This window comes from Excalfactoria chinensis, chromosome 2 (genome assembly GCF_039878825.1).
Source record: "Excalfactoria chinensis isolate bCotChi1 chromosome 2, bCotChi1.hap2, whole genome shotgun sequence".
Taxonomy (NCBI): Eukaryota; Metazoa; Chordata; class Aves; order Galliformes; family Phasianidae; genus Excalfactoria; species Excalfactoria chinensis.
The window spans coordinates 79,590,285-79,613,561 of record NC_092826.1 but is presented as its reverse complement, the minus strand read 5'-3'; the positions used below and the strand labels follow the sequence as shown (position 1 = coordinate 79,613,561).

Below are 23,277 nucleotides of genomic sequence, written 5' to 3'. Positions count from 1 at the left end.
AATATTTATCTTTCCCTTGTTCTAAATATGGAGGCTGTTTTTGCCCTGCCGTTAACTGTTAACGAGTACCTTTGAACATCCCTCTGTCATTATTTCAAGATTTTAAGTACACAGCTATTTTACATATTGGTTATTCTTCTTAAGGGCTAAAGCGAGGTTCTTATTTAGAAAAGAAAGTCTTATTTTGGAAAGAAAAATGTCATGATGAAAAAGGTTAATACATGGGCTACACATTTCTTGGTTTGTTTTTACTACCCTTTGTGAAGCTGAAATTATAACATGCTTACTTTCTGGATCTGGCTTGCTAATATTTTGGTTTGATTTCAGGTTACTATCGGCCAGATGTACGCCACACAGAAACTGGTCATTGAGAGTCCAGGAAAGACATAGCTATGAGAAGGCTCTCACCCTGAAGCAACCCTGGACCATCTTCAGCATCTTTCAGTGCCACATACAGATGCATAACGTCACTGCACACCTGACCTATTCTGTTCAGCAGAAGAAATGTCTGAGAGACTCTGTTTTTGGCAACCAAAGTACTATTTTCTTATGGTTCGCACATTCTGAAATATATTGCTGTGATTTACATTAGCGTGTATGGTAGTCCTGAAGTCTGTTCGCTTGTGTGTCCCTTGTGATTAAACAGTTCCTGCTTCATTCATCAATAAAACTTTGTTAACCTACCTGTAACCAGACACATTCTTCTGCTGCTGCCCTCTTCTCTCACAAGGCACAAAAGGTGTTAGATGTGAAACCTTTCACTTAGTTACTAAGAGTAAATTCTTATTAATCCTGGTAAATTTTAACATGTACAGCATCTAAACTTAATTGCTAAATAGTTCAGTGCTAAAACCATATGAGATGAGCAGCACAAGAGCATTCATTGGCATCTGAGTATTTAACAAAAAAAACTCATTTGTTCTTTCTTCAGCTTCCAAGAGTCAAGGAGCCGTCTCTCACCCTACTTTTAGCAACGAAGAGATAGCAGTAGCAGAATGTCAAACTTCCATCAGCCTTGGTTGCTTTAAATTACATTTTCCTTTTCTAAATGTGTTGAAGCACAGCTACTGGCAGAAAGTACCAAATCACTTCATGCAAGCCTTTCCTTTCTCACAAAGCTCCTGATTCTACCAGGAGAAAAAGGCCAAAGACTGACCTCTAACTCAAGTGCTATGTGTCATGAATCAGAAGCAAGCTTTGCCCAGCAGAAGTGGAATGCTCAGGATAGCTTCTAATTGAATCTTCAAATCTCTTGATTAGTCAACATTTTTTATACTACATGTTTATGTGTTTGTTTGTTTTTCAAAGCTGAATCAAGTTCTGTTCCTGTCAGTGCTGTGCTTGTTTTCGGTTTCTCTTAGAAACCAGAGGAAAAAATAATCAGTGCAATGGGTTTTTAATAGTATATGGAAAAGGCTTTTGTTTTTTTTTCTCCCCCCCAAAGGATTGTTTTGCTGGGTTTTGTTGTTGTTGCATCAAGAGAAGCAGAATCTTACATGTTCCATGACCCCATGGCCTTTAAAAACCTCCTTTCATTTCTCTTCTCAAAGTTCATCGTTACTCAGGCCTTATTTGTTTTGCATTGTCCATGTTGTGACATTATTAAAGCAGAAGACAGACAAAGCGTCTAATTTAGAACAAAACCCCAGTCTTCACCATCACTATCTAAGGTGTCTTGTATAATTTCATACAGTTGAAATGTATAGCACTGCTTTCCATTAACAATATAATGTACAGAATGAGATATGAGGCCTGGGACTTGTAGCCTCCATTCTCATTAAAAAGAAAAAGTGATTACAGTAATAATTCTCCTTGTATTAGGTCTATTTAGGTCTATAAGTACTGCATTTTCAATTGTGCTTAGTGACCATTAAAAAGAAATGTAACTGTTTTAATTGGTAAAATACAGTTGATTCTCATTTTAAAATACCCATATTCGCAACCAGACAATTAAACGCACTTAAGTTGATGTGTAGAGAAAAGATATAAATGACATTCAGACCTTGTAATTTCCCTGTCTCCCCCATCTGTAATGCACAGGTTAAGAGCTCACTTTCTCAGTCAAGGAAGAATCAGTTCTTAACTCCATATTAACCATGAGTTTACCATATAGTATACATACATCGCTTATTAACTTAAGAAACTTCTGCTGCTCAGGACCAAAAGTCTGTGTTGTACTAACTTGTAAACAGGAATGAAAAGCTAGTGATGATATTAGTGTTTACTCCTCAGATTCCACACTATTTGAACATTTTAGATATCTGTTCCCTACTTTGGTTGGATCTGTATCATTTCTTTGCTCATCAACACACACAAAGTGCACTCTCCATTAGCATCAGTTATGTTGCCTGTTAGTTGTACAGGATTGGAAGATGCCTAGAAATATGATTTTGACCTCGCCTAAAGCCTGTAATAAGTTCTCCTCATAGTATGCTTAGTTCTGCATAAAAACATAGCCCATCAAATTCTTTATTGTTGAAATCTTACAACTATGGAAGGAAAATACTTTGAAGCCACACCTAGCTTAGCAAGTACAGGTCAGAAATAGTAGGTGAGGGCAAGTTCCCTCTTCTTACTCTTTGCAAAGCTTACACTTATTGTCACTGATGAGGACTGCATTCTGGAGCTGGTGCTTTGGCCCATCCTGGTAATTCCTATCTTCTTCCTGCTGCCATTAAATCTTTCTTGGCACCTGTCAGTCGTTTTGCTGGATTTTGTCAAAGCAGTGTAAATGACGGGAAATGATAAAATGCAAGGGAATGAATGATTCCATTATTTATGTTCAATGTACTATTATAGAAGGTATGTTTTCTTGCTAAGTATGTACTTAACCTGCAATGTTTTATCAAAACAAGTTTGCCTGTGCTGTACTAAAAATGTTGTTTGTCCCTGATCATTATAAGGAACTATTTATCTCAGCAGTATCACCAAAAATTGGTTTGTGATGAATTTTCCAGTATAAACCTGGCAACAGCTCTCTGAAAGAAAAAGTAAAAAAGCAAGAACAATTCCTTCAACATCAGTAACTGACAAAAGGAAAGGCCTTTCTGCTGCGTTACCTCTGCTTGCTGGATTTTACTGCAGTTGAAAGCCCAGTTTCACAATGCCTACATGTATTGGAGGGAAAGCTGTCCTGAAGTAAAGCAACCTGGATAAGCGTGTGAACACTTCATATCCAATACAGAAGCAAGCCAAGAAGGATTTTAACCTACAACTCGCATCGGTAGAGAAATAGTTCTGTATGAAACTTCACCACATTTCCAAGCATTAGAAGCGTTAGTTTCTATCTTCTAACATCAGCAGGGAAAAGAAAGAATACTTCTACAGAGAAAGGCTGTCCCTTCAACTTACTTTCTGTAACGCAACATAAACACATCTCTAGATAGATTCAGTAAGGATATGTATATAAGGAGTCAGAAGGGAGCTGGATGTTGACTGTTTTCCAGACTGGATGGGGCTCTGAGCAACCTGATGTAGCTGTGGATGCTCCTGTTCATTGCAGGGGAGCTGGACTAGATGGCCTTTAAGGGTCCCTTCAAACTCTGAGGGTTCTTCTATGATTCTGTAATGACCTACAGTGAACTCCCGGCATTACTGAAGTCATGAACTTACTGCTTTGCTCCTGGTTCTTAACACGGCCAAAACTATTTCATACTCTTAGAAGCGTTTTGCTTGATGACATCCATAAAAAAGATGGAAGGTGTGTAGTTCTTTTTCCCAAGAGTTTTTACTCTTATTTCAGTACTGCAGAAAGTAAAGCGTGTGCGTGAGCCCTTAAATGGAAGCTGAAAAGAGAAGAGAGAAAGCAGTAATTCCTCCAACGCTCCATGTTTTCTACTATTGTTAAGAGGAAAAAATCAGGAACTCCCAAACCTGTTACACAGAAGTATGCGCCTCCAAAAGATCCCACAGGTTACACAGAGCATCCTTAAAGCGCGTTGTAAGGGATGCTTCTTTCTAAACCACTCTCCCGTGTTGTTTTTTTTTACCATTAAGCCCATTAAACTACTGAAGCTTTACTAAGGAGTGTGAGGAAGTGATGTAAGCAGTGCATTCATACCACTGTTCTACATTCAGAAGGAGAGAACTATGGAGACCTGCGAAGAATGCATGGGCTTTCTACTGAAAGAGTGCGCCACATAAATATTCATACCAGCCTTTGGAAATATGCTAATGCAAGGCAAGCAATTTTCCCTCTCTTAGAAAGAATCATAAAAACAATTAAGGTGATTTAATTACTTCCAGGCCTAGATGGCAGGTTTTGAGCTCTGGCAGATGAACATTCATCACAGTGCCACGTAACACAGGTCTCGGAACAGACAATTAAACCTCAATCATTTCCCCTGTCTTTGTGCAGTGCTTGGGATGGATCCAGATCCCAGGAAGTGGATGGGAGCAGACGCCACACGATTTCAAGCTCTGAATGAAAGCAGTCTGCATGCAAGTCTGTAGGCTTCGGGGCACCAAAGCAAATTGAACTTCAGTCCTTTCTGATATCAATCTGAATACAAACGTCATTATAAACTGCAAAAAACAAAACAAAACCACCCACTTAAGATATAACTCTGATGTCCTTCACAGTAACCCGATATAGAGGTTCAATTATGTACTATTTACTTTATTTACACCTATAAAAAAACAACTTTTACATCTATTTCTTCGTTATGCCCTTAGGCCACGAGAAAAGGAAGAAATCTGCATGAAGTGGAAATCTCTACAGCTGGAGTTTATCCAAGAGTGCTAACAAATCTGTGTTCTTTTCTATTTGTGACGTTGTGGTGGGGAACGTGTTTATGTTCTGCACAAGTTATGCCCCCAATCCCTATAAACTATGACATCAACGGTAAGGCAACCCAGCAAGAAGTGTGTACCACTTAACATTTGACTCTACTGGACTTTCTCATTTTATATAGTTAGAACTAATTCAGTTTGGATATATTTCCTTGGTAATGAAGTTACAAGCAATGATTTTCAAGCTGTGACCACAAGCACCAACCCTGTGTTGTGTTGGTTCCAAGATGCCAGCGTTTGGTACATACATGTCCTATATACCTATGTTAACTTATGGTGCGGCCTTGTGACTCTGCAGCCTGCAGTATGAAAGTACAGGGGGAAAAAACATTTTGCATATTAAACAGTGGTTACGTTCAAGTCCTGCTGCTGCCTTCTGTTTTAGGAGACATCCCCCCAGCCTGCCCTTTGTTGGTGAAACTTCCTTCTCTGAAGCAATATAACAAAGAATAAGGAACGTGCTGCACCAGTCTGAGACATCACACTGTGCTTAAAAGAACAACCTGTCTTATCTCGATGCTACCGGCATCACATACCAGCTTAAGAGCGCATTATTTCATTGGTACAACTATCAGTGGCTCAGGCACGCTGCGTTTTTCCATGTCCTCGCCTGGAACCTAGCAGTGCACAGCAGCTCTGCACCAGCTTGCAGAAAAGGCAGCTTAGCTGAAGACCCATTTTCAGGTATGGGATTTATGCCAAAGCATTTTCTGCATCCAGACAACACCTCATCAGAAAAAATATAATAATACCAGAATAATACAAGTCGAGCTGCAGAGGAGCCATCACATCTTCTACAGAACCCTGTGACAGCAGAGCCTCCTTACAACAACTCTGCATGAGCTGCAAGGCACAGGGTAGGGTTAACACACACATTCTGCTGTACAGGAGATGCAAAAAAATAGGTTTGTGTCAGCGAGCTTTTCTGAAAGCTTTTTATTCTGACAAAGCCATTTGCATCGGTACTTTTTTTGCCTAAAGTCAGGACTTGGGACACAGCAGTGGCCAGCCTCGAGGCGTGCAGTGCAATGCAACACAAGAGTGAAAGGCTGTGGGTTACGACTTGTCCAAACCCAACAACATACGGATACTGGAAAAGACGTTGCCAAACGAGCTGAATAAATTAAAAACACTTGAAAGCGTGGTGCAAAACGTGACTTAAGGAGAGCTGAAGCGAAGCGTTTGCTTTTGTTCATTAGCAAGATACCCTCCCTATCACACTGTCACTCCGTGCTGTTAGAAGGCAGTTCCAAGTCATGGCGCTCCCCAACACAACCGCACCGCACCGCCTGCGAGACAGACCCCATCTTCCAGCGCACAGCACGTGACGGCGGGCTGTTGTTAGCGGAGCCCTCCTGATAACTCGCTATCAGCCAGTATTTTTAACTACTCCTCCCCGGCTCCAAGCCTGCCGGCCGCGCCCCCAGCAGCCTATGCTAAGCAAACCCCTTCGGCGGACGTCCTTCTGGGGCTCGGGCAGGGCGGGGAGCGGCACAGAGGTCCCACTCGGCCTCCTCGTTCTCTCACCGCAGAACCGTCCCGCAGCGCCCCGTTCCTACTTCAGCCGCCGTCCCAACCTTCCCCCGACGGCCGCACGGCTGTCGCTCAGTCGCGGGACGCGGCGGCCGCCTCCGGGCAGCCCTCGGGGTCGCGGCGGCAGCGCAGCGTGTAATTGCGGCCGTCGTTGTTGTCCCAGTGCTCGCCCTGAGCGCCGCGGTAGCGGATGGCGAAGTGAAGGGCCGAGCCCTCCCGCAGGCTGGGCGGCACGCACAGGGCGAACGAGAAGCGCTCGGCCGGCGGCTCGGAGCCGTCCGCGGGGGCGGGGGGCAGCGGCGAGGCCGGGACGTCCATGAAGGAGAGCCACTCGTTGAAGGTGTAGCGCACCGTCACCTCGCCGGGCTCGGAGCCGCGCACAGCCCGCACCGTGCCCCGCACGTCGGAGGGCAACGCGTGCCGCCCCAGCCGCTCCAGGCAGACGCGCTGCCGCCGCAGCCGGTCGGCGCTCGGCTCGACGCCGTCGGGGAAATCGGGCTCCAGGCGCAGAGAGGGCGGCGGGCGGGGCTGCCCCGGGGCAGCGCCGGGCTCCGGCGGGTCGCGCCGCTCGGCGGGCGAGCTCTGCAGGCGGCAGAGCGCGGCGGGCGGCACTCGCGGCTCCTCGGCGTCGCTGAAGTGCTTCACGCTGGCCAGGCTCAGCCCCAGCGAGTCCGCGAACTGCACCCGCTTCTTGCACTTGGGGCAACAGTCCTCCCCCGCGGCCGCCTCCTCCCCCGCCTCCTCTTCCTCCTCCTCCTTCGTGCCGAGGGACGGCGGCGGGGCGCGGCGCAGCTCCAGCAGCAGCAGCCGTTCCCCCGCCGCTCCGCTGCCCCACGCCCCCGGGGCCGCCGGCTCCGGCTGCGGGCGCGCGGGGCTCGCCATAGCGGGCCGCCCCGCCGGGCCCTGTGGCGGAGGGCGGGCGGGCGCGCACCGCTTTATCCCGCGGCCCCGCGGAGGGCCCCGGGCGGGGGGCGCGTCCCCGTCGGGCCCGGAGCCACCCCGGAGAGCTGCGGCCGCCGCGCCATAGCGGGCGGGGCGGGACCTCCCCGGGCGCAAACAATAAGGAAGTACGGGGAGGTGCGACGGGCGGCAGGGCACGTCGTCCGCCGCTGCCTCGCGGCCAGGGCCCGCCGGGGGCCGCGGTTACCACAGCGAGGAGGAGCGAGCCGCTAGCAACGTGGTCGGTTTTACGGCTTTTGGAGCAGAGCGATGTGACGGCCCCGCACACCCGCCGAGCCAGCGGCTCCGGCAAGCGGTCCCTAAAGAGCGGCTCCTGGGGCGGGGCGGCGGCTGAGCGGCCCGCGGGCACCGGAGCAAAGCGTCCTGAGGAAGCCAAGCACACGGACTGCGGGATTAGATCCGAGCTGTGCCGTGGAAAGCTTTCAGACTTGAACGCTAGGGCAGAACCCCGAAGGCGGGTGAATGGAACAACAAATCCGTTCCCTTTTTGAAGTCGGATTGTTGTTATTATTTTTTTTAAGTCACTTTCTAAGCTGCTTTTTCTCCCCTTCACTTCGTCCCATTAGTGCCTGTAGAAAATAAAGGCCAGAGGCTCTGGCAGCACACATCTCATAAGTCTTGGTCATGTCTAACAAGATTCCAGTTGAATTCCCATCAGTTTTATTTACTGGGGGTTCCACATGGCCACCAGCATCCTGCTGACACCTTTTATTACATTGCTCAGACCCGTATCTGAGACCTTTTCCAAACTCTCTGCTTTGTGCTCACCGTCGCTATTGTCCGCGGTGATTTCCATGGATGGCTGCAAAAACACATTGTTCTTAAACCCCGTTCTTTTTCCTTCTCATTTGTTTTACATCCTTTGTGTTTTATTTTGAGGGTGAAGTCTTGCTGCCAAGCAGCGGCCTGACAGCGAGTGACTCCTCCAGCTCCTGGCATTGCACGCGGCGTTTGTTCCTAGTTCACTTTGGAGCTTTGTAGGAACAGGAATGAAGGACAGCCGCTCTCTGGCATCAGCGGTGCCAATGGAAAACATGACTAATAGCAGTTTGCTGTCAGCTGCTCATCACTGGTGCTCTGCTTTTGGCTCAGCTGGACTGTTTGTTGAGCAGCCCCATAACCGGCCTGTCCCAGGTTATGCCACCCTTTGGATCTTTAGACAGCCTCATTGTGATGGAAGTAAGCCATGGAGTTACTGAGCTGAGGCCTGCAATGCACTGCAAGAAGGCCACAAACAGAACAACAGGCAGCTGTGCTGTTAACACCGACTTTGACCAAAAGAGGATGCAACATAAACGCTTTGTCAACTGTGCCTGGAAGTGAGACTCACAGCTCACCCATTCCACCTGGAGTAAGCCAAGCTGAAATGAAGACTGACCAGGTGAAGAGTTTTAGGACTGTGTGCTAGAGAGACCCCACTCCAGCAGGTACTGGCTATGGTGAGGCACCTTTGGAATGTTGCTACAGCAGGGCATGCAGCATGCACTGAGTAACAAGTGAGAGGAGCCAGAAGCCTTGGCTCAGCCCCAGAGCTGCGATATCACTGGCATCAATGAAACCTGGTGGGCAGAGCCCAGTGACTGGTGTGTCGCAATGGACCGTTCTGGGCCTTTCTGCAGGGACAGGCAGGGCAGGTGAGGTGTGTTTGTGTGTGAGGGAGGGGTTGGGCTGTACAGAGCTGGCAGCTGGTGATGGCACAGTTGGCAGCCTCTAGGTAAGGATTAAAGGACAAGCAAATAAGGGGGATGTTGTGGAACACTGCTGTGGGCCACTTAGTCAGGACAATGACAACAATGAATTATTCTTTAAGAACTAAAAGACACCTCTAGATCAACCACCCTTATCCTTGTCCGTCTTTAGTGATAAAAGGAAACCTGCCAGCAAAACTTTAGCCCTGGCTATGGGCAGAGCAGACTTCAGGCTGCTCAGGGCTCTAGTTAGCAAGGTCCTTCTCATGCCCCTCAGCCTGCCCACCTCCTTCCAGAGCTCTGTCCCTAGGCTGAGCAGTTCTGGCTGCCCACCCTGGCCCAGTGCTCCCAACGGCCATGTGGGCAATGGCCACCATCGCTGCTGGTCTCTCACGTCCTGTCAGAGGCCCATGGAGTCATGTAACTGGAGGATTCTGTTGATTCAACTCAGACACACAATTTAATCCTGAAGACCGTTCACACACTTTCCATCATTTCTTTTTTATGCAATTTTGATATTAGCTTCAAACCTTCAAGACCAGAACTAGAAGGTTTTCCTATCCATCCAGGCAGAAAGTTCCCACACTACATAGAATGTATATTGTTCAAATATACCATCTCTCTGCAACTTCCCACTCAAGTTTCAACTAAGAAAATCTCCTGTTATTGCTACAGAAAACCTGAGTGACTCAGAACTACTAAGTGATATGTAACAGTTTACAGGGATTTATAGATACTCTGGGATCATCACAGATTGTACGCTACGTTAATAACATCTTTTCCCAACTTCTAGCACCATTAGTTCTGAACTATCTTCTTCCTTCACTTCAAAACTCATCTTCTTCATCCCAGCTGTAACAGTCGAGCTTGCTGTACAGAAGTGGCAAGGAGGATATTCATGGTCTCCTTGATGATCTAAAAAGTTAAGTGTTCCATCGCCCACGGGCTTCTTTGTCTTTTGACATAAGGACAGGATTTCACTTGAGTGCATTTTGTAAGATGACCAGACACTGAATGAAAGACTCAGTGGTTCTGCGTAGTCTGACTAGATGTTATTCAGAAGTAGATTATTAGGCTTTAATTTCCTGCTTTTTATCTGGCTGGCAGCCAGTTACCAGCAGTGACCCCAGAGCTCAGCTCTAGGGCCAGCTCTGTTCAACATTTCTATCGGTGATGTGGATGCATCGATGGCGCACATCCGCACACAAAATCAACAGAGGCATGAACTCGCTTGGACTCTGCTGGGACGTCAGAGCTGGACGTCCTTTTTTCTCTGTACGTTGCTCAGTGTGTAGCTGTAGGCCTTACTTATTGAACAGCACACTGGAGATCTCATACTGGAGATGCAATCAGATTTCTTCATGGGGTCCTCCATAATGCATACTGCATAATACAGAGTGCATAGTACAGAGTACTTACGTGGAGTAAGGAGTATGGGATGGGAGATTAAAGCTTACCAAAAATATTGTCGCAGTTCATGTCTACATGAATGGAGGTTACAGCCGTAATGAAGTTGCTCGAGGCTCCTTGTTCCCTGTACGTTTGGCGTAATTCACTGCAGTTTCCATTTATGAGCCATCTGTACATAGTAGACACTTCAGATTATCATACAGTAAATATTTAAGAATAAATTCAGCTAAATATGCTGCCTTTCCTGGTATCTGGACTACTAATCTGCTGTAGCTTCTGCCTCCATTTCCATATCCAACTAAAACAAAAAAAGATGAATCCCACATGTCTCTCGTTTCTTTTCACTCCCAAACTGATGAGGCATTTAAAGGCAGCTACTTCAGTGATTCAGTACCTCATTTCTGGTGTCTGTAATGTGAGGATGATAGATTGTAAATGCAACCTAATGGTGCCAAAATTGAATTGTTTATCTTTTTTGCTTGGTGAAGCAGAAGGGCTCAAATTAACTTTGGTTTGAAAATGTTTCAAGCAGCCTTTACGCTGTAAGGAGCTCAAAAAGCAATTCCTTTGAAAGATGATGCTTCTTTTTTGAAAGGGTTGTCCAGGAATAGGAAGTGTTGCCCTTCACACTCTGTTCTGTCTCCTACACAAACAACAAACGTGTATGAGCACAGTTAAAGTGAAAGTTTTTACCGTTCTAGGTTATCCTGTTTGCAAGACTGGTTGGTCAGTGTCTGCTCACACTGGAAGTGTTGCTTCATACCATCTGTATCTCAGCTGATGTTAAGGGAGTCATTCCCAGCTTACACTGCAGTAAAAGAATGCAGAATATAACCAAGAATCTTTTAAGTAGATCGCGGAGTGTGGAGCCTCAATTACTAATTGACTTCTGGTAGCTAATGCCTCCCCCTTGTGCCACTACTTCCTGATTATACAAGCAGTCCTAGCCAAATCTTTTCACTTACTTGCAGACCTAAGAATGACTCGACAAGATCAAGAGTAGCCAGAGAGAACCAAAATGTGGAGCCCTTAATTATCTCGTGGAGTGATTTTAGTAATCAGGCTGGAGTCACAGGGAGAAGCAGCTTAATGACCAAGGAGGAAGAATGAACTAATGAACAGAGTAAATCTTGAAGAGCCACGGATTCATTTTCCTTCTGAATATTGAAGGGTTTCAGTGATTAAATTAAATGACTTCAAGGCTTTCTCTTTCAAAGGCTTATTTCAAGAGTAATTTTCTCTCTGAGTTTTTCTTTTTCATCCATTGTCCCAAAGATTCTACTTATTTTCACTTAATTTTTGTATGCCATTTTCTACTTATTACTCCAACTAAAGAAATAAATGGAATCTCTTACCCCTGCCTCGAGAAGGATACATCTGTTTCCCAAGACAAGTCCCTCTGTGTCTGCTAACAAAAGGTTTATCTTGGCCAAATGCAGAGTATTTTTGTTTAACTGTGAAGCCTGTCTTCTTTGCAAATTGGAAGACTAACGACTCTATGTAACATTCTGTCATTCCTGCCATATGTTTAGTGGGTGTGATTTCATTATGGTTTATGACTGAATCCATTTAGTCATCATTTCTTGACTCATGTTACAGAACAGGAAGATCCATAAAGTATTGGCACTGAACTGTGCCAAGGTGCAAGCGGCTTTGTTTTTCACATTTAAATGCAGTGGATAATAGCAGTGAGGTGGTGACCTTTCAGTATGTTCTGCAGAGAGCAATAATCCTCCAAGCAAACAGTGAAGTTCAAAAGCTTATTTGAAGTTCTGTATCTTCACACTGATGTGATTTTTGCTGCTTCATTGATTGAATGGACGATGCAGTTTCTTGCCTGGATTTTTTTGTCTAAAACTGCCAGACTTTTGTCTAAAACTGCCAGACTTTTGTCTAAAACTGCCTGTTTCCTCACACATTTGGCCAGAAGCAGGAACAGCAGTATTGGTAGGAACTTCATCCAGACACAAACCTCTAGCAGGCAGAATATAAAGACACTGGCTCTAAAGAATTTTTCCTCCCCTTGTGGCAAATAACAACTGTTTTGCTGTGAATGGCTTGTGTAGCAAAAGATGCAGAAGCTCTCAGACCTCGGATAAAAAGATGACCTACAGAGGCAAAACTTTTGATTAGTTTTGCTCTCAAACACTTTATCCAGGAAAAATAATGGATAAATGCTTGGGAGACCTCCAGTCTTAAAAATGATGAAGACCAGAACAGATAATATCATCTAATATTAGATGTAGAGCTTGGTGGCCCTGCATGTGGCAGAGGGGAGCTTGATGATCCTTGAGGTCCCTTCCAACCCAAGCTATTCTTTGACTCTATGATTTTATGATCAGGTCCACGTAAAGCTCATTTCTCATAGTGGAGCTTCCAGGTGACTGGAGAGAAGTGTTTCAAAGCCTGTTAATAAATGTGCATCATGAACAGGTGTTTATGGGGTTATCTGAACATTGATGTCAATAATTTTGCGAAAGCTTAGACAACTTAAAGATAGGAGGCTAAACTTGAGAGCCTTCATCCTCATTTAAGTCTCAGTGAGAGCTTTGAAAAGTACTTTCCAAATGATGAATATACATGCTGAATACAGGGCAGCTTGTGAAGAGGTCCTGCTTTTACATTTAGATCCTAGAGCAGAAATAAGGCTTTGGCGGGATAGGAGCAATCTACAGTGTTGTCTGAATGCTAAAAACGTATCTAAAATGGAATGATAAGGACAGCCCAGTAACGGAGAATAATATTTGTAGAAGTTTTTAAGTGAGAAGTATCTGAAACAATAACATCATGTCTTTGAAATGTATTGAACTTCATGTCTGTAATTGTAAATGCAGTGAAATAGATGTCTCAGAACAACTCTGGCATCCATAATTCTAATAATGAGTCGACTGAAATGAGAAAAGGGAAGATTTACTCTAAAATAAATGTGATGAAACGGGCATATGTGCAAAAAAACACCGTTCTTAACTGCTGTATCCAGGATTACTATTTTTATCTATTTCTACAGTCAAATTTGAGTCTCACTAAGATAGAGAAAAAGTGCAACTTCAAATTTAAACTTCACTTCTGATAATACCGCTTTGATACGAGAATCCTCCTGAGGGAGCAACTCCTGCCTGGGAACACGATGCTTTCATTTAATCTGAGGTTATTTTAAGTTATTACACAGTTTTGGTTACTTAACTTCATAGCTTTCATGAAGGAAAGAAATTGATGTCCAGACAGTTTTGCAACTGCTTTTTGAATACCTTTGCACAGGCTGGATTGCTCAGGAAAGCTCACAGCCTTGGAGAAAGAGCTCTCCAGCTTGCTAGAAGGCAGTCTCTTCTCTCTATAGCTTTCTTCTTCTGCTGGCACCATTTTCAGCTTCCCTTTACTTGAAATAGGCAACTGCCAATTTATTGCCTGTGGAAGGTCAAGCATTTAGCTGAGTGTGGAAGCACTCTCCAGGGCATTTCAGAGCAATCAGGTGAATGTGGCCATATTATCCTCTGATGGAAGTGTGAATGGAGAAATGCACTCCCGATTCATCATTGAACACCATGTAGTAGCTTGACACAAAGTGCTTCTTGCAAGGGTACCCCTAAATAGCCACAATGCAACCAGCATTGGATCTGTTTAAAGGGAGACACAAAGTCAAGAAAATTCCCCATCACCATGCAGGGCTCAGCCAAATTCTGGCCCTTAAAAGGCAAACAGAGGTGACTGCTTGAAGACCAAAACCACTCCTGCTCCCTGGAGCCCTGTCTGATGAATGATTTTTCCCTTCTCCCACTCTCGCATCCCAAGACTGAGTGACTTTCCCAGATCATAGAGGGTTGTCTTTTTTTTTAACTATAAAAGAAACATCCCTTGTGTTGAGTTTGTTTGTATCTTGGTTTGTTTTGTTTTAACTGCATTTAAACTAAAACTCGCAGCTCTGTCCATAGCTAGCACTCACCGTTCTTTCTTCCTGGCTTGAAAAGCAGCTTTGGGGAGTAGCTTGGCAGAAGCTTTGTTTGTAAGCTCCTAGGAAAACAAGGCTGAGTGGGATCACTTTTACAACCCATCACTGCTGTAAGCATTTGGACCAGAGCGTGTAAAAACAGGATATAAAGCTAACTATCAAGCTCTTCACCATCTTTCCACTTTCCTCAATGAAAAAAGCAGCTGACAAGGGTCAAGTGAAATGCCATTTTTCAGTCTTACACACATTAGTATGATTACAGGCAAACGAGGCACTAGAGATAATTGTTTCTGTTTTGCAAATTACTAATTACGATAGCTAAGGTTAAAAGGTTGAAAGGACAGCTTCCTTCTTTCTCTCTGGTAGTCAACAATATTTAAGAAAGAAAAAAAACGTAGCGTCTCAAAAGAAAAATAACTCGGTTCATTTTTAAAGAGGCAAACCATATTAAAAATAAAGACGTGACAAATAACGTGTTAAGATTTGATTTTATGAAAGCCTCGGTCCTTTAGTCATGTAAATCACAGAATACCCACCTGAAAGAATGAGTTAAGGCTGCCCTTCAGTAATTAAAAGATACGTGAAAGAAATACCTGGACTTCAACGATTAGAGATACTGTACATCATGTGAATCAGGCCTTGTTTCATACAGAAATGGAATCAATTTTTCACTAGTTCAAGGAAGTGTCTTAGAGACCCTTCCCTACCCGAGGCTATTACAAGAGGTTGCCTGAGGCACTTCTTTCCTCCTCCTGGCTACAGGCTGTAAGTCTCTGTTGAGCACAACGAAGCCGAATTGCAACAAAACTGCATTGCCCTGATACAGGTTTAAATCCCTACAAAAATTGTGATAGCTTCACTGGGGCCAAATAATTTCAATTATTCCAAGTTCAGAATATCTTTTCCTAAAAAATAACAATATGCAGAAACCATACACCTAATTACTCACAAACTGTAATCATCACTATAAAAGTGACATGTACCAACAATTAGCATACAGGTATCTAGCTCAGTATTTAAGGAGGGAAATTCTGCATGATACAGCACAGACTACTGGACTACTGAATGTCTTTTTTTAATGTAGTTCAATGTCTTCTTGGGGTTCTCTAAACATACCGCGTGGTAGGACAGCTGACATAAAAGTAAAGGTAGGTTAAAATGAATTGTCTGACTTATGAACCAAACTAACTGAACAATGGTGTAAATCCTTTGATGCTCTACTGAACTGCAGTGAAATACACAGCTGCCAAAATCCCCCAAATACTGACTGAACTCCCTTGAATATGAAGCCATGAATCTTGATTCTCTTGCTCTTTCCACAGCAAGTATTTTTTGCACATTTCTTTTCTAACCCATTTGTATCCCTAGCAGAAAACATAAATTACTTTTGTGAGAGAAGCTCATGAAAAACAAACAAACAAAAAAAAAAAGCAGGCAAAAAAACCAACAAGCCATCAAAACAAACCCAGCTCCACAGGCTGCCTTGAATATGGCTGAATTTCCTCTCTGGCTGTCTGGGCTTATTGATCAGAGGCTTGAACTTTTCACCCCATTAGCAGAACAGGCTTCCTGATCATCAGAGAGTAATGCTTGTCTGCTCACAGAGGCTTCTGCCTGTGGGTATGGTAATAACTGACATCCATCAAGTTGTGCTTTCCCCATTAATTTTTGCACGCTTTAAATTAGAAGACCACTATGATTACATAGCTATTCTTGATTCCTAACAACCCAATTTATACAGGCAATGTAAGTGCAGATTTCAGACCTCCTCAACCAATGTTAATGAGACAGGGATCTCATAATGTGTGCAAGCCTCTGAGTTTGGAGCAGCACTGTCCTGAAGTTACTTTATTAGCAAGCACCCAGAAGGCATGAACACAGAAGCAAGTGGGTCTGAGCCAGCCTAACAAGCCAGAAGCACTGAACTAGTAGCTTCTCAGGAGCATCCCACCTACCATTAGCCAAAAGCAGTTCTTTAACACAAGTCATACAAAGATCGGCCTTCTCACAGCACTCTTGTTTACAGTTAAGTCAGCAATATCACAGACATCTAAAGACAGGACACCAGAAAAGTGCAGTCTGCATTCAAAGCAGAACACAGAAGCTTCAGTGAGCTGTGTGCCAGGTATAATACACAGATCTAGGATATCAAAGTGCTGTCTGTTTACCTCTGCCAATGAACTGACCAGGTTGAGAAGGAGAGTGCTTGAATTATGATATCAAACCACCATGATGTTTAGCTAGTGAACTAGTAAAATTATAGGAGTTTGATCATTCCTATCTGTGCAACCATGTGGCTGTTAACAAACGACCTTACCATAATCTGTACGTTAACAACTGAACAAACTTGTCCTCTTGACGTCCAGCCATTTCTAGAAGCACAGTGGCTAACATTGCTTCAGTAAAGGCAAGTCATGCATGACAAACTTTGTGGCCTTCTGTGATGGAGTCATTGCATCAGTGGATAAAGGAAGAGCAACTGATGTTATCTACCTGGACTTGTGCAAAGTGTTTGACACTATCTCGTATGACATTCCAGTCACCAAATGGGAGAAAAATCGATTTGATGGATGAACCACTTGCTGGAAAAAGAACTGTCTGGATGGTTGCACTCAGAGGGCTGTGGTCAATGGCTCAATGTCCAGAGGGCTGGAGAAACTCCTGTACAAGGACCAACTGAGAGAGCTTAGGCTCTTCAGCATGGAGAAGAGAAGGCTCCAAGGAGACCTCATAGCAGCCTTCCAGTACCTGAAGGGGCCTACTGGAAAGCTGGGGAGGGACTTTTTTTTTGAGGGCATGTAGAGGCAGGATGAAGGGAAATGGCTTTAAACTGGAAGAGGGCACATTTAGACTAGACACCAGGAAGAAATTCTTTACTGTGAAGGTGGTGAGACACTGGAACAGGTTGCCCAGCGAGGCTGTGGATGCCCCCTCCCTGGGGCTGAAACTAGGTGATCACTGTGGTCCTTTTCAATGGCCGTACTATGATTCTATGATCCATCAGGCAGCGAGCAGACACTGCACTGTATCTGATATCTCACACTGCACTGTATCTGATATCTCACACTGCACTGTATCTGATATCTCACACGCTCAGCGGGTGTGCAGGTACTCAGTGCATCTGTGCGGGGTCGCCGTAGCGCATGCGCACACCTCGCTCGGGGGCCAGCCTACGCGGAAGCAGCGCGCTGTCGGAAGTAACGTCACGCACGGGCTGTCCCACGCTTTGCATCTCTGCTGTGCGGTGTTGCCGTTCTTGTGCCGGAGGTTGCAGCGGAGGATGTCGGTGCCGTTTCGGAGCCTGCAGCAGGCTCCCCGCCACCTGCTGGTGTGCGAGAAGGGCCACGCGCGGCATGCGCGCTCCCGCCACGCGGCGCACGTGCGGGACCACGCGTACAACTACCGCGTGAGTACGGGAGGCGGCGGTGCCTTGAAGGGGAGGAAGGGGCAGCGGGGGGATATGGCCGATGCTTTGGGTGTGCTTCCTTTGCAGCCGTAGCTGCTGGCTCAGCCGGGCTGCTCGGAGCCATCCTTTCTGCACGGTGTTTTTAAAGGCGTTTTAAAGACGGTAGCCCGAAGCTGCTTTCTCGTTCATTTTATGTTTCTTAACGAGTTTGGGATACGCTTTGCCTTACGGATCTGTTCCCGGCAGGTGTCTGTGCTGATCCCTGAGTGCGGCGTGCTGCCCGAAGTGCTGAAAAGCACGATTGCAGACGTCGGGGAATACTACCTGGTGAGGAGCTTGGCCGTCCATCAGCTGGTCGCTCAAGAATTCATTGACTGTTTTGTGAGGAGAGGTAAGGGTGTATGGCACACACAAAGGGGGTCTTTCATAAACAGCAACGTTAATTTGCCTCTCTTTATGCCGTGAAGAAAGCGTGGTTATAAAATCTATGCATTTCTTTATCTGCTTTATGATTTACCTACAACCAGTGAGTCCGGAACTTAGGGTTGCTCCCTCTCTGTGTTTTTCCCATTCCATCCAAACCCTGCAAGTCGGCTGACAGGAGGGCTCCTATGTGTAGTCTCACCTCTCATCTTTTCCACCTTATGCAGAAATCACCTCCCTTCTCAGGGCTATGATTGAGCAGAGGGTCGTTAGTTAGGATAGCATGGTCAGATTGCAGTTGGACTTGATGATCTTTAAGGTCTCTTCCAACCTGAGCAATTCCATGATTCTCCTCCCTGATTCCTTCCTGTTTCAACACAGCGCAGCCTGTGCCTATTTTCCTAGATGCAAAGAAGGCTTGCTCCTTTTTTTGTTGGCTTTTTTCTTTTTCCTTTTGGGTATTGAAGTTGTTACCCATCCTTACACAGTAAGAAGTTGCAAAGAAAGATCAGAGAGATGCCGCCTCTGCCCAGCAAACCTGCTTTGTGCATTCAGAGTATGTTGTTTCCATCCAACACGGCCCACTTGTTTGGCTCCTGATGGATGCTGTATCTTCTGGATGATTGCTAGGGAGGAAAACAAGTTTAAAGGCAAAAGAGAGGAGAAACAATAACGTGTCAAAGAAATAGAAAAGTGAGAGATCCATTTCTTGATATAGAAAATGTAATACCACTTCCATATTAGCAAGTTTACGCTATCTGATTCTTGTATTTCTAATAACACATCTAAAACAGAAGGATTTTGTAAAAGTATCTGCCTCAAAATATGTTGATGATGTCAGCATGTTCCACCTTGCTTTTATGTGAACTGGTAACCCATATATTTCAAGAAAAAGCATATTTCAGTGCACAGGCAGTGGAAGCAGGGACAGGTACCCTGGTGAGAGTATGGGAATGCTGCTAGAATGTGTAGGGGTGGGGTCAGGAAGGCCAAGGCTGAGCTGGAACTGCATTTGGCAAGGGTTGAAGAGGAACGAGAAAGGCTTCTACAGGTCTGTAAACCAGAAGAGAAGAGTCCAAGAGGGTGGCAGTACAGGCAGACTGGTAACAACGGAGAAGGAGAAGGCTGAGGTACTCTACAACTTTTTTGCCTCTGTCTTCACTGACAACTGCTCTTCACACCGCCCTCAAGTGGATGGTTCAGAAGATATTTGGCAGGTCGTGGCCGTTAGGTGAAGTCCCTGTTGACTAGAAAAGAGACTATGTCACACTCGTTTGTTCTTTTTAAGACATTGAAAGCATGACCCAGTGAACTGTTGACCTGTCAGTCTCATCTCTGTGCTGAGGATGATCATGAAGCAGATCCTCTTGGAAGCTATGCTAAGGGGCACATAGAAGACAGGGAGGTGATAAGGGACAACCAGCATGGCTTCACCAAGGGCAGGTCTTTCCTGACCAACCTTGTCACTTTTTATGATGGTGTAACTGACAGTGGACAAGGGAAGAGATGCTGCTTTCGTCTGTAAGGCCTTTGGTATGGCTCCCTCTAACATCTTTATCTGATTTGATGGGTGGACTGTTCAACAGACAAGAAACTGGCTGCAAGATCATACACAGAGAGTAATGGTCAATGGCTCTGTGTCCAGATGGAGATCAGTGATGAGTGATGTCAGTACTGGGACCAATGCTCTTTAATATCTTCATCAGTGGCGCCAACAGTGGGATTGTGTGCACCAGTGGTCCTGCTCTTGGTTCATGGCAACCCCTGATGTCGGTATCAGCTGGGGGATGAAAGGATGGAGAACAGCCCTGCTGGAAAGGACTTGGTGGTACTGATGGATGGTGACTTAGTCATGAACCAGCAGTGTGCCCTCAGCCCAGAAAGCCAGCTGTCTCCTTGGCTGTATCAAAAGAAGCGTAGCCAGCAGGGCAAGGAAGGTGATCCTTCCCCTCTACTCTGTGTTGGTGATACATCATCTGGAGTACTGCATCCAGGTATGAAGACCTCGGTTTAGGAGAGATGTGGACCTATTAGAGCATATCCAGAGGAGAGCCGCAAAAATTATTCGGAAGCTGGAACACCTCTTCTACAAGGACAGGCTGAGGGAGCTGGGTCTGTTCAGCCTGGAGAAGTGAAGGTTCTGGGGAGACCTGATAGCGGCCTTTCAGTATCTAAAGGGGGGCTGTAAGAAAGAAGCGGGCAGACACTTTAGCAGGGTCTATTTTGATAGGACAAGAGAAAATGGTGTCATACTGAAAGAGGGGAGATTTAGCTTGGACATAGGGAAGAAGCTTTGTACAATAAGGGGGGGGTGGTGAGGCACTGCCATGGGTTGCACAGAGAGATCTGGAAGCCCCATCCCTGGAGACACTCAAGGTCAGGCTGGACGGTGCTCTGAGCAAACTGATGTAGCTGTGGGTGTCTCTGTTTATTGCAGGGGAGCTGGACTACGTGACCATTAAAGGTCCCTTCCGACTCAATTCTATGTACAGTTTCTTCCATTTCCTGAGTGGGAAAGTTTGCACATGGAAGTAGTGTGTCTGGATTGAGGTATATTGGTAATGTTACCTATATTATGAGTACATAGTAAACTTTATAAAATTAATAATAGACATTTTGTTGAAGAAGGTGGAAGAAACTTACCTAGTGAAAACACAGAATTAAAGAATTAAGAATTAAAAGTAATTCAAAAGATTTGATGCATGCTTGATTATCTTGAAGTGAATGTTTCCTGTTTGTTGTATCTTTCTCCAGAGGCTGTATAATCTCAGCATTTTCTGCTTTACCATTAAAGGTTCATGCTATGCACTTACCTATAACACCAGAATTGATCAAGATAATACCGCAGCTTTATTACCAACTGGTATGTTCTTTTGATTTTTTAAGATATGTACATTGATTATGATTTCCAAAATCAGTGTTGCTTATTGATAGTATTAGATATCAGTGCTTCACCTGGCAGAAACTGCTACATATGATTATTTTTCTCAATGCACTGCATTCCGACTTCTTGTTTCCTACTGGTCTTAAAGATACGATTTGTACCAGAAGAGAAATAATAAGCATTGTTTGGGAATACCTTTTGTAATAATCAGTGTTAATTATTTGAGAAGTATTTGACATGAAAAACCTCTCTTGCATTCCCGTCATTATTTTATGACAAAGCATTTTTTTCTCAGATGGAATTTTGCATGCGAAGAAAATAACGGAGCTATTCTGACATTCAAATATGTTTTCTCATTTAAGTCTGACAGATGTAGTAGAGACACAAATTGGGTTGTCCGCCCTCTAGCTCAAGGTGTTAAAATAGATCAGGTGCCTGTCAGGGCATAAGAAAATTCAAATTCTTCAGAGGAGCAATTATTTTATGTACTGCATTAGCATAGTCCTAGCAGAACGGGTACTTGGTAGTGACTGAGTTTGTATGGTGCGGTTATTACCAGCTGTGCAGCATTAATGGACAGACAGCATTACTGTTCCCGGTGATGTCAAGGTCTGAAACATTCAGCACAACCTTATTTGTTTGTATTCTGTATTACACTGTTACGTATGTTGTAGTAGAATTAAATACTGCAGTAGCAATCTTTTGTGTGAAATTGCGTACCAAGTGGCAGCTGCCAGATTTGGCTTTTGAGCCGGGGAGTGGAGGTGCTCCTGAGCATTATCTGCTCATTGCTAATAAGCGTGTTTCACTCAGTGAGAGCAGTCCCATGGGAGCTGGAGATAATGCTTTTGCATGTTTAATTGAGCAGAGCATGAAGGGATGTTTACAGAATCAGATCCCAAGTGTAGCTCTGTGTTCAGCCAATGACACCGCAAATGTGGGGGTCAAGCAGGGGAAGGACTGAGTGAAATACTCCCATAGTACAGTCAAACAAACAAACAAACTGTGCCTAAATCAGTAACATTATTTCACTTCTCTCATTCAAATTCATAAGACCTGTAGGATAATAAAGAACAATTGAATTTAAATGTCAGGAGCAGATCTGGTTCTAAGGAGTCTGGATTACATTAGCAACACCCAGTGATCCAAAGTTAACGTTGTACAAAGTATGTGTTTCTCAGAAGACTTCCAAGGAAACTAAACTGAAAAATCATTTAAAGTTTGTTTTGTTTCTAGGAAAACTAATTCTGTCAGTAGATAAAGATACGTATGAGGAGCTTGGACTGGAAGGCCGTCCTTCTCGGTATTCTGGTAAAAAACCAATGAGATACAGTAAGTATAATTGATATTAATAGTGATTACTTCAGGTCTGTTTGTGAAATGCCTTGTTAGGATGTCAAAAGAGCAATACTGAAACTTACCTTTCCTTAGAGATGATTATTGTCTGGATGGTATTTTTCCAGATGTTGATAAAAAAGGTTGCATGAAGAGGAAAAGCTCATCTTTAGAAATGAAAAAATAACTATAAGGAAATAAAACATTCTTGGGGGTATCCTGCGAGGTCTCAATTTTCTGATGTTTTGATTAAGTGCGTATATTGGAGTGATGTAGAACTGAAGAATTTTTGTATGCTTTGTGAGGTATCTGTATCTTCTGATGTAAGAGGAAAGGCTGAGAGTCCTGGGACTCTTCAGTCTGGGGAAGAAAAGGCTGAGTGGGGATCTCACTGCTGTTTATAAATACCTAAAGTGTGAGAGTCGAGTTGATGGGGGTGGGCTCTTTTTTTGGTGGCGTACAGCAGTAAAACAAGGGCTGATGGGCAGAAACTTGAACACAGGAAGCCCTGCATTGGGATTTTGTTGTTGCCATCACTAGGAAACTGTTCCGTATTAACTCAAAATAAAGATGACGGGAGGAGATTATTTACGTAATGGGGGGAGTCATATTTGCATAGCCAAATAGTTTGTAAAGATGCTGTACATGTGAAAAGGTATTCTAATGCTCTTTGGTTTCTTTGTGTTTGTTTAATAATTAATTTTGGTGTTAAATGTAGTCTATAGAATTAAAATAGCTTTTGTACATTTTTGCAGTTATAACTATTGACTTGACTGATTCCAACTTCCACCCCGATGGCAAGAAACATAAGAGGGTGCTTTGGGCCTTGAAGGAAAAGAAACCTTTAGAATTTGATTTCTTACTGGCTTGGTATAATTCAGGTAATAAGAATAGAATGTAA

The 23,277-nt window shown here is 44.4% G+C and overlaps 3 protein-coding genes across 3 annotated transcripts in view; 2 read left to right on the top strand and 1 right to left on the bottom strand.

The window, feature by feature from the left end:
* The window catches only part of LYRM4 (LYR motif containing 4), an 87,307-nt gene extending 84,390 nt beyond the window's left edge, over positions 1-2,917 (top strand). Inside the window, exon 3 of the mRNA XM_072327761.1 lies at positions 328-2,917. Coding sequence (XP_072183862.1) covers positions 328-390 — 63 coding nt within the window. The 3' untranslated portion in view covers positions 391-2,917. The remainder of the gene's footprint in view (positions 1-327) is intronic.
* A 3,342-nt stretch (positions 2,918-6,259) lies between these two features.
* PPP1R3G (protein phosphatase 1 regulatory subunit 3G) lies at positions 6,260-7,442 on the bottom strand. The gene has a single exon (XM_072327760.1). It carries the CDS (start codon positions 7,204-7,206, stop codon positions 6,397-6,399), a length of 810 nt encoding a protein of 269 aa, XP_072183861.1. The 5' UTR covers positions 7,207-7,442; the 3' UTR covers positions 6,260-6,396.
* Positions 7,443-17,543: 10,101 nt separating this feature from the next.
* On the top strand, positions 17,544-23,277 carry RPP40 (ribonuclease P/MRP subunit p40). Its single transcript, XM_072328099.1, has 5 exons — positions 17,544-17,734; positions 17,981-18,125; positions 20,952-21,020; positions 22,278-22,373; positions 23,132-23,277. The coding sequence occupies exons 1-5, from the start codon at positions 17,609-17,611 to the stop codon at positions 23,275-23,277; spliced, it is 582 nt and encodes a 193-aa protein (XP_072184200.1). The 5' UTR covers positions 17,544-17,608.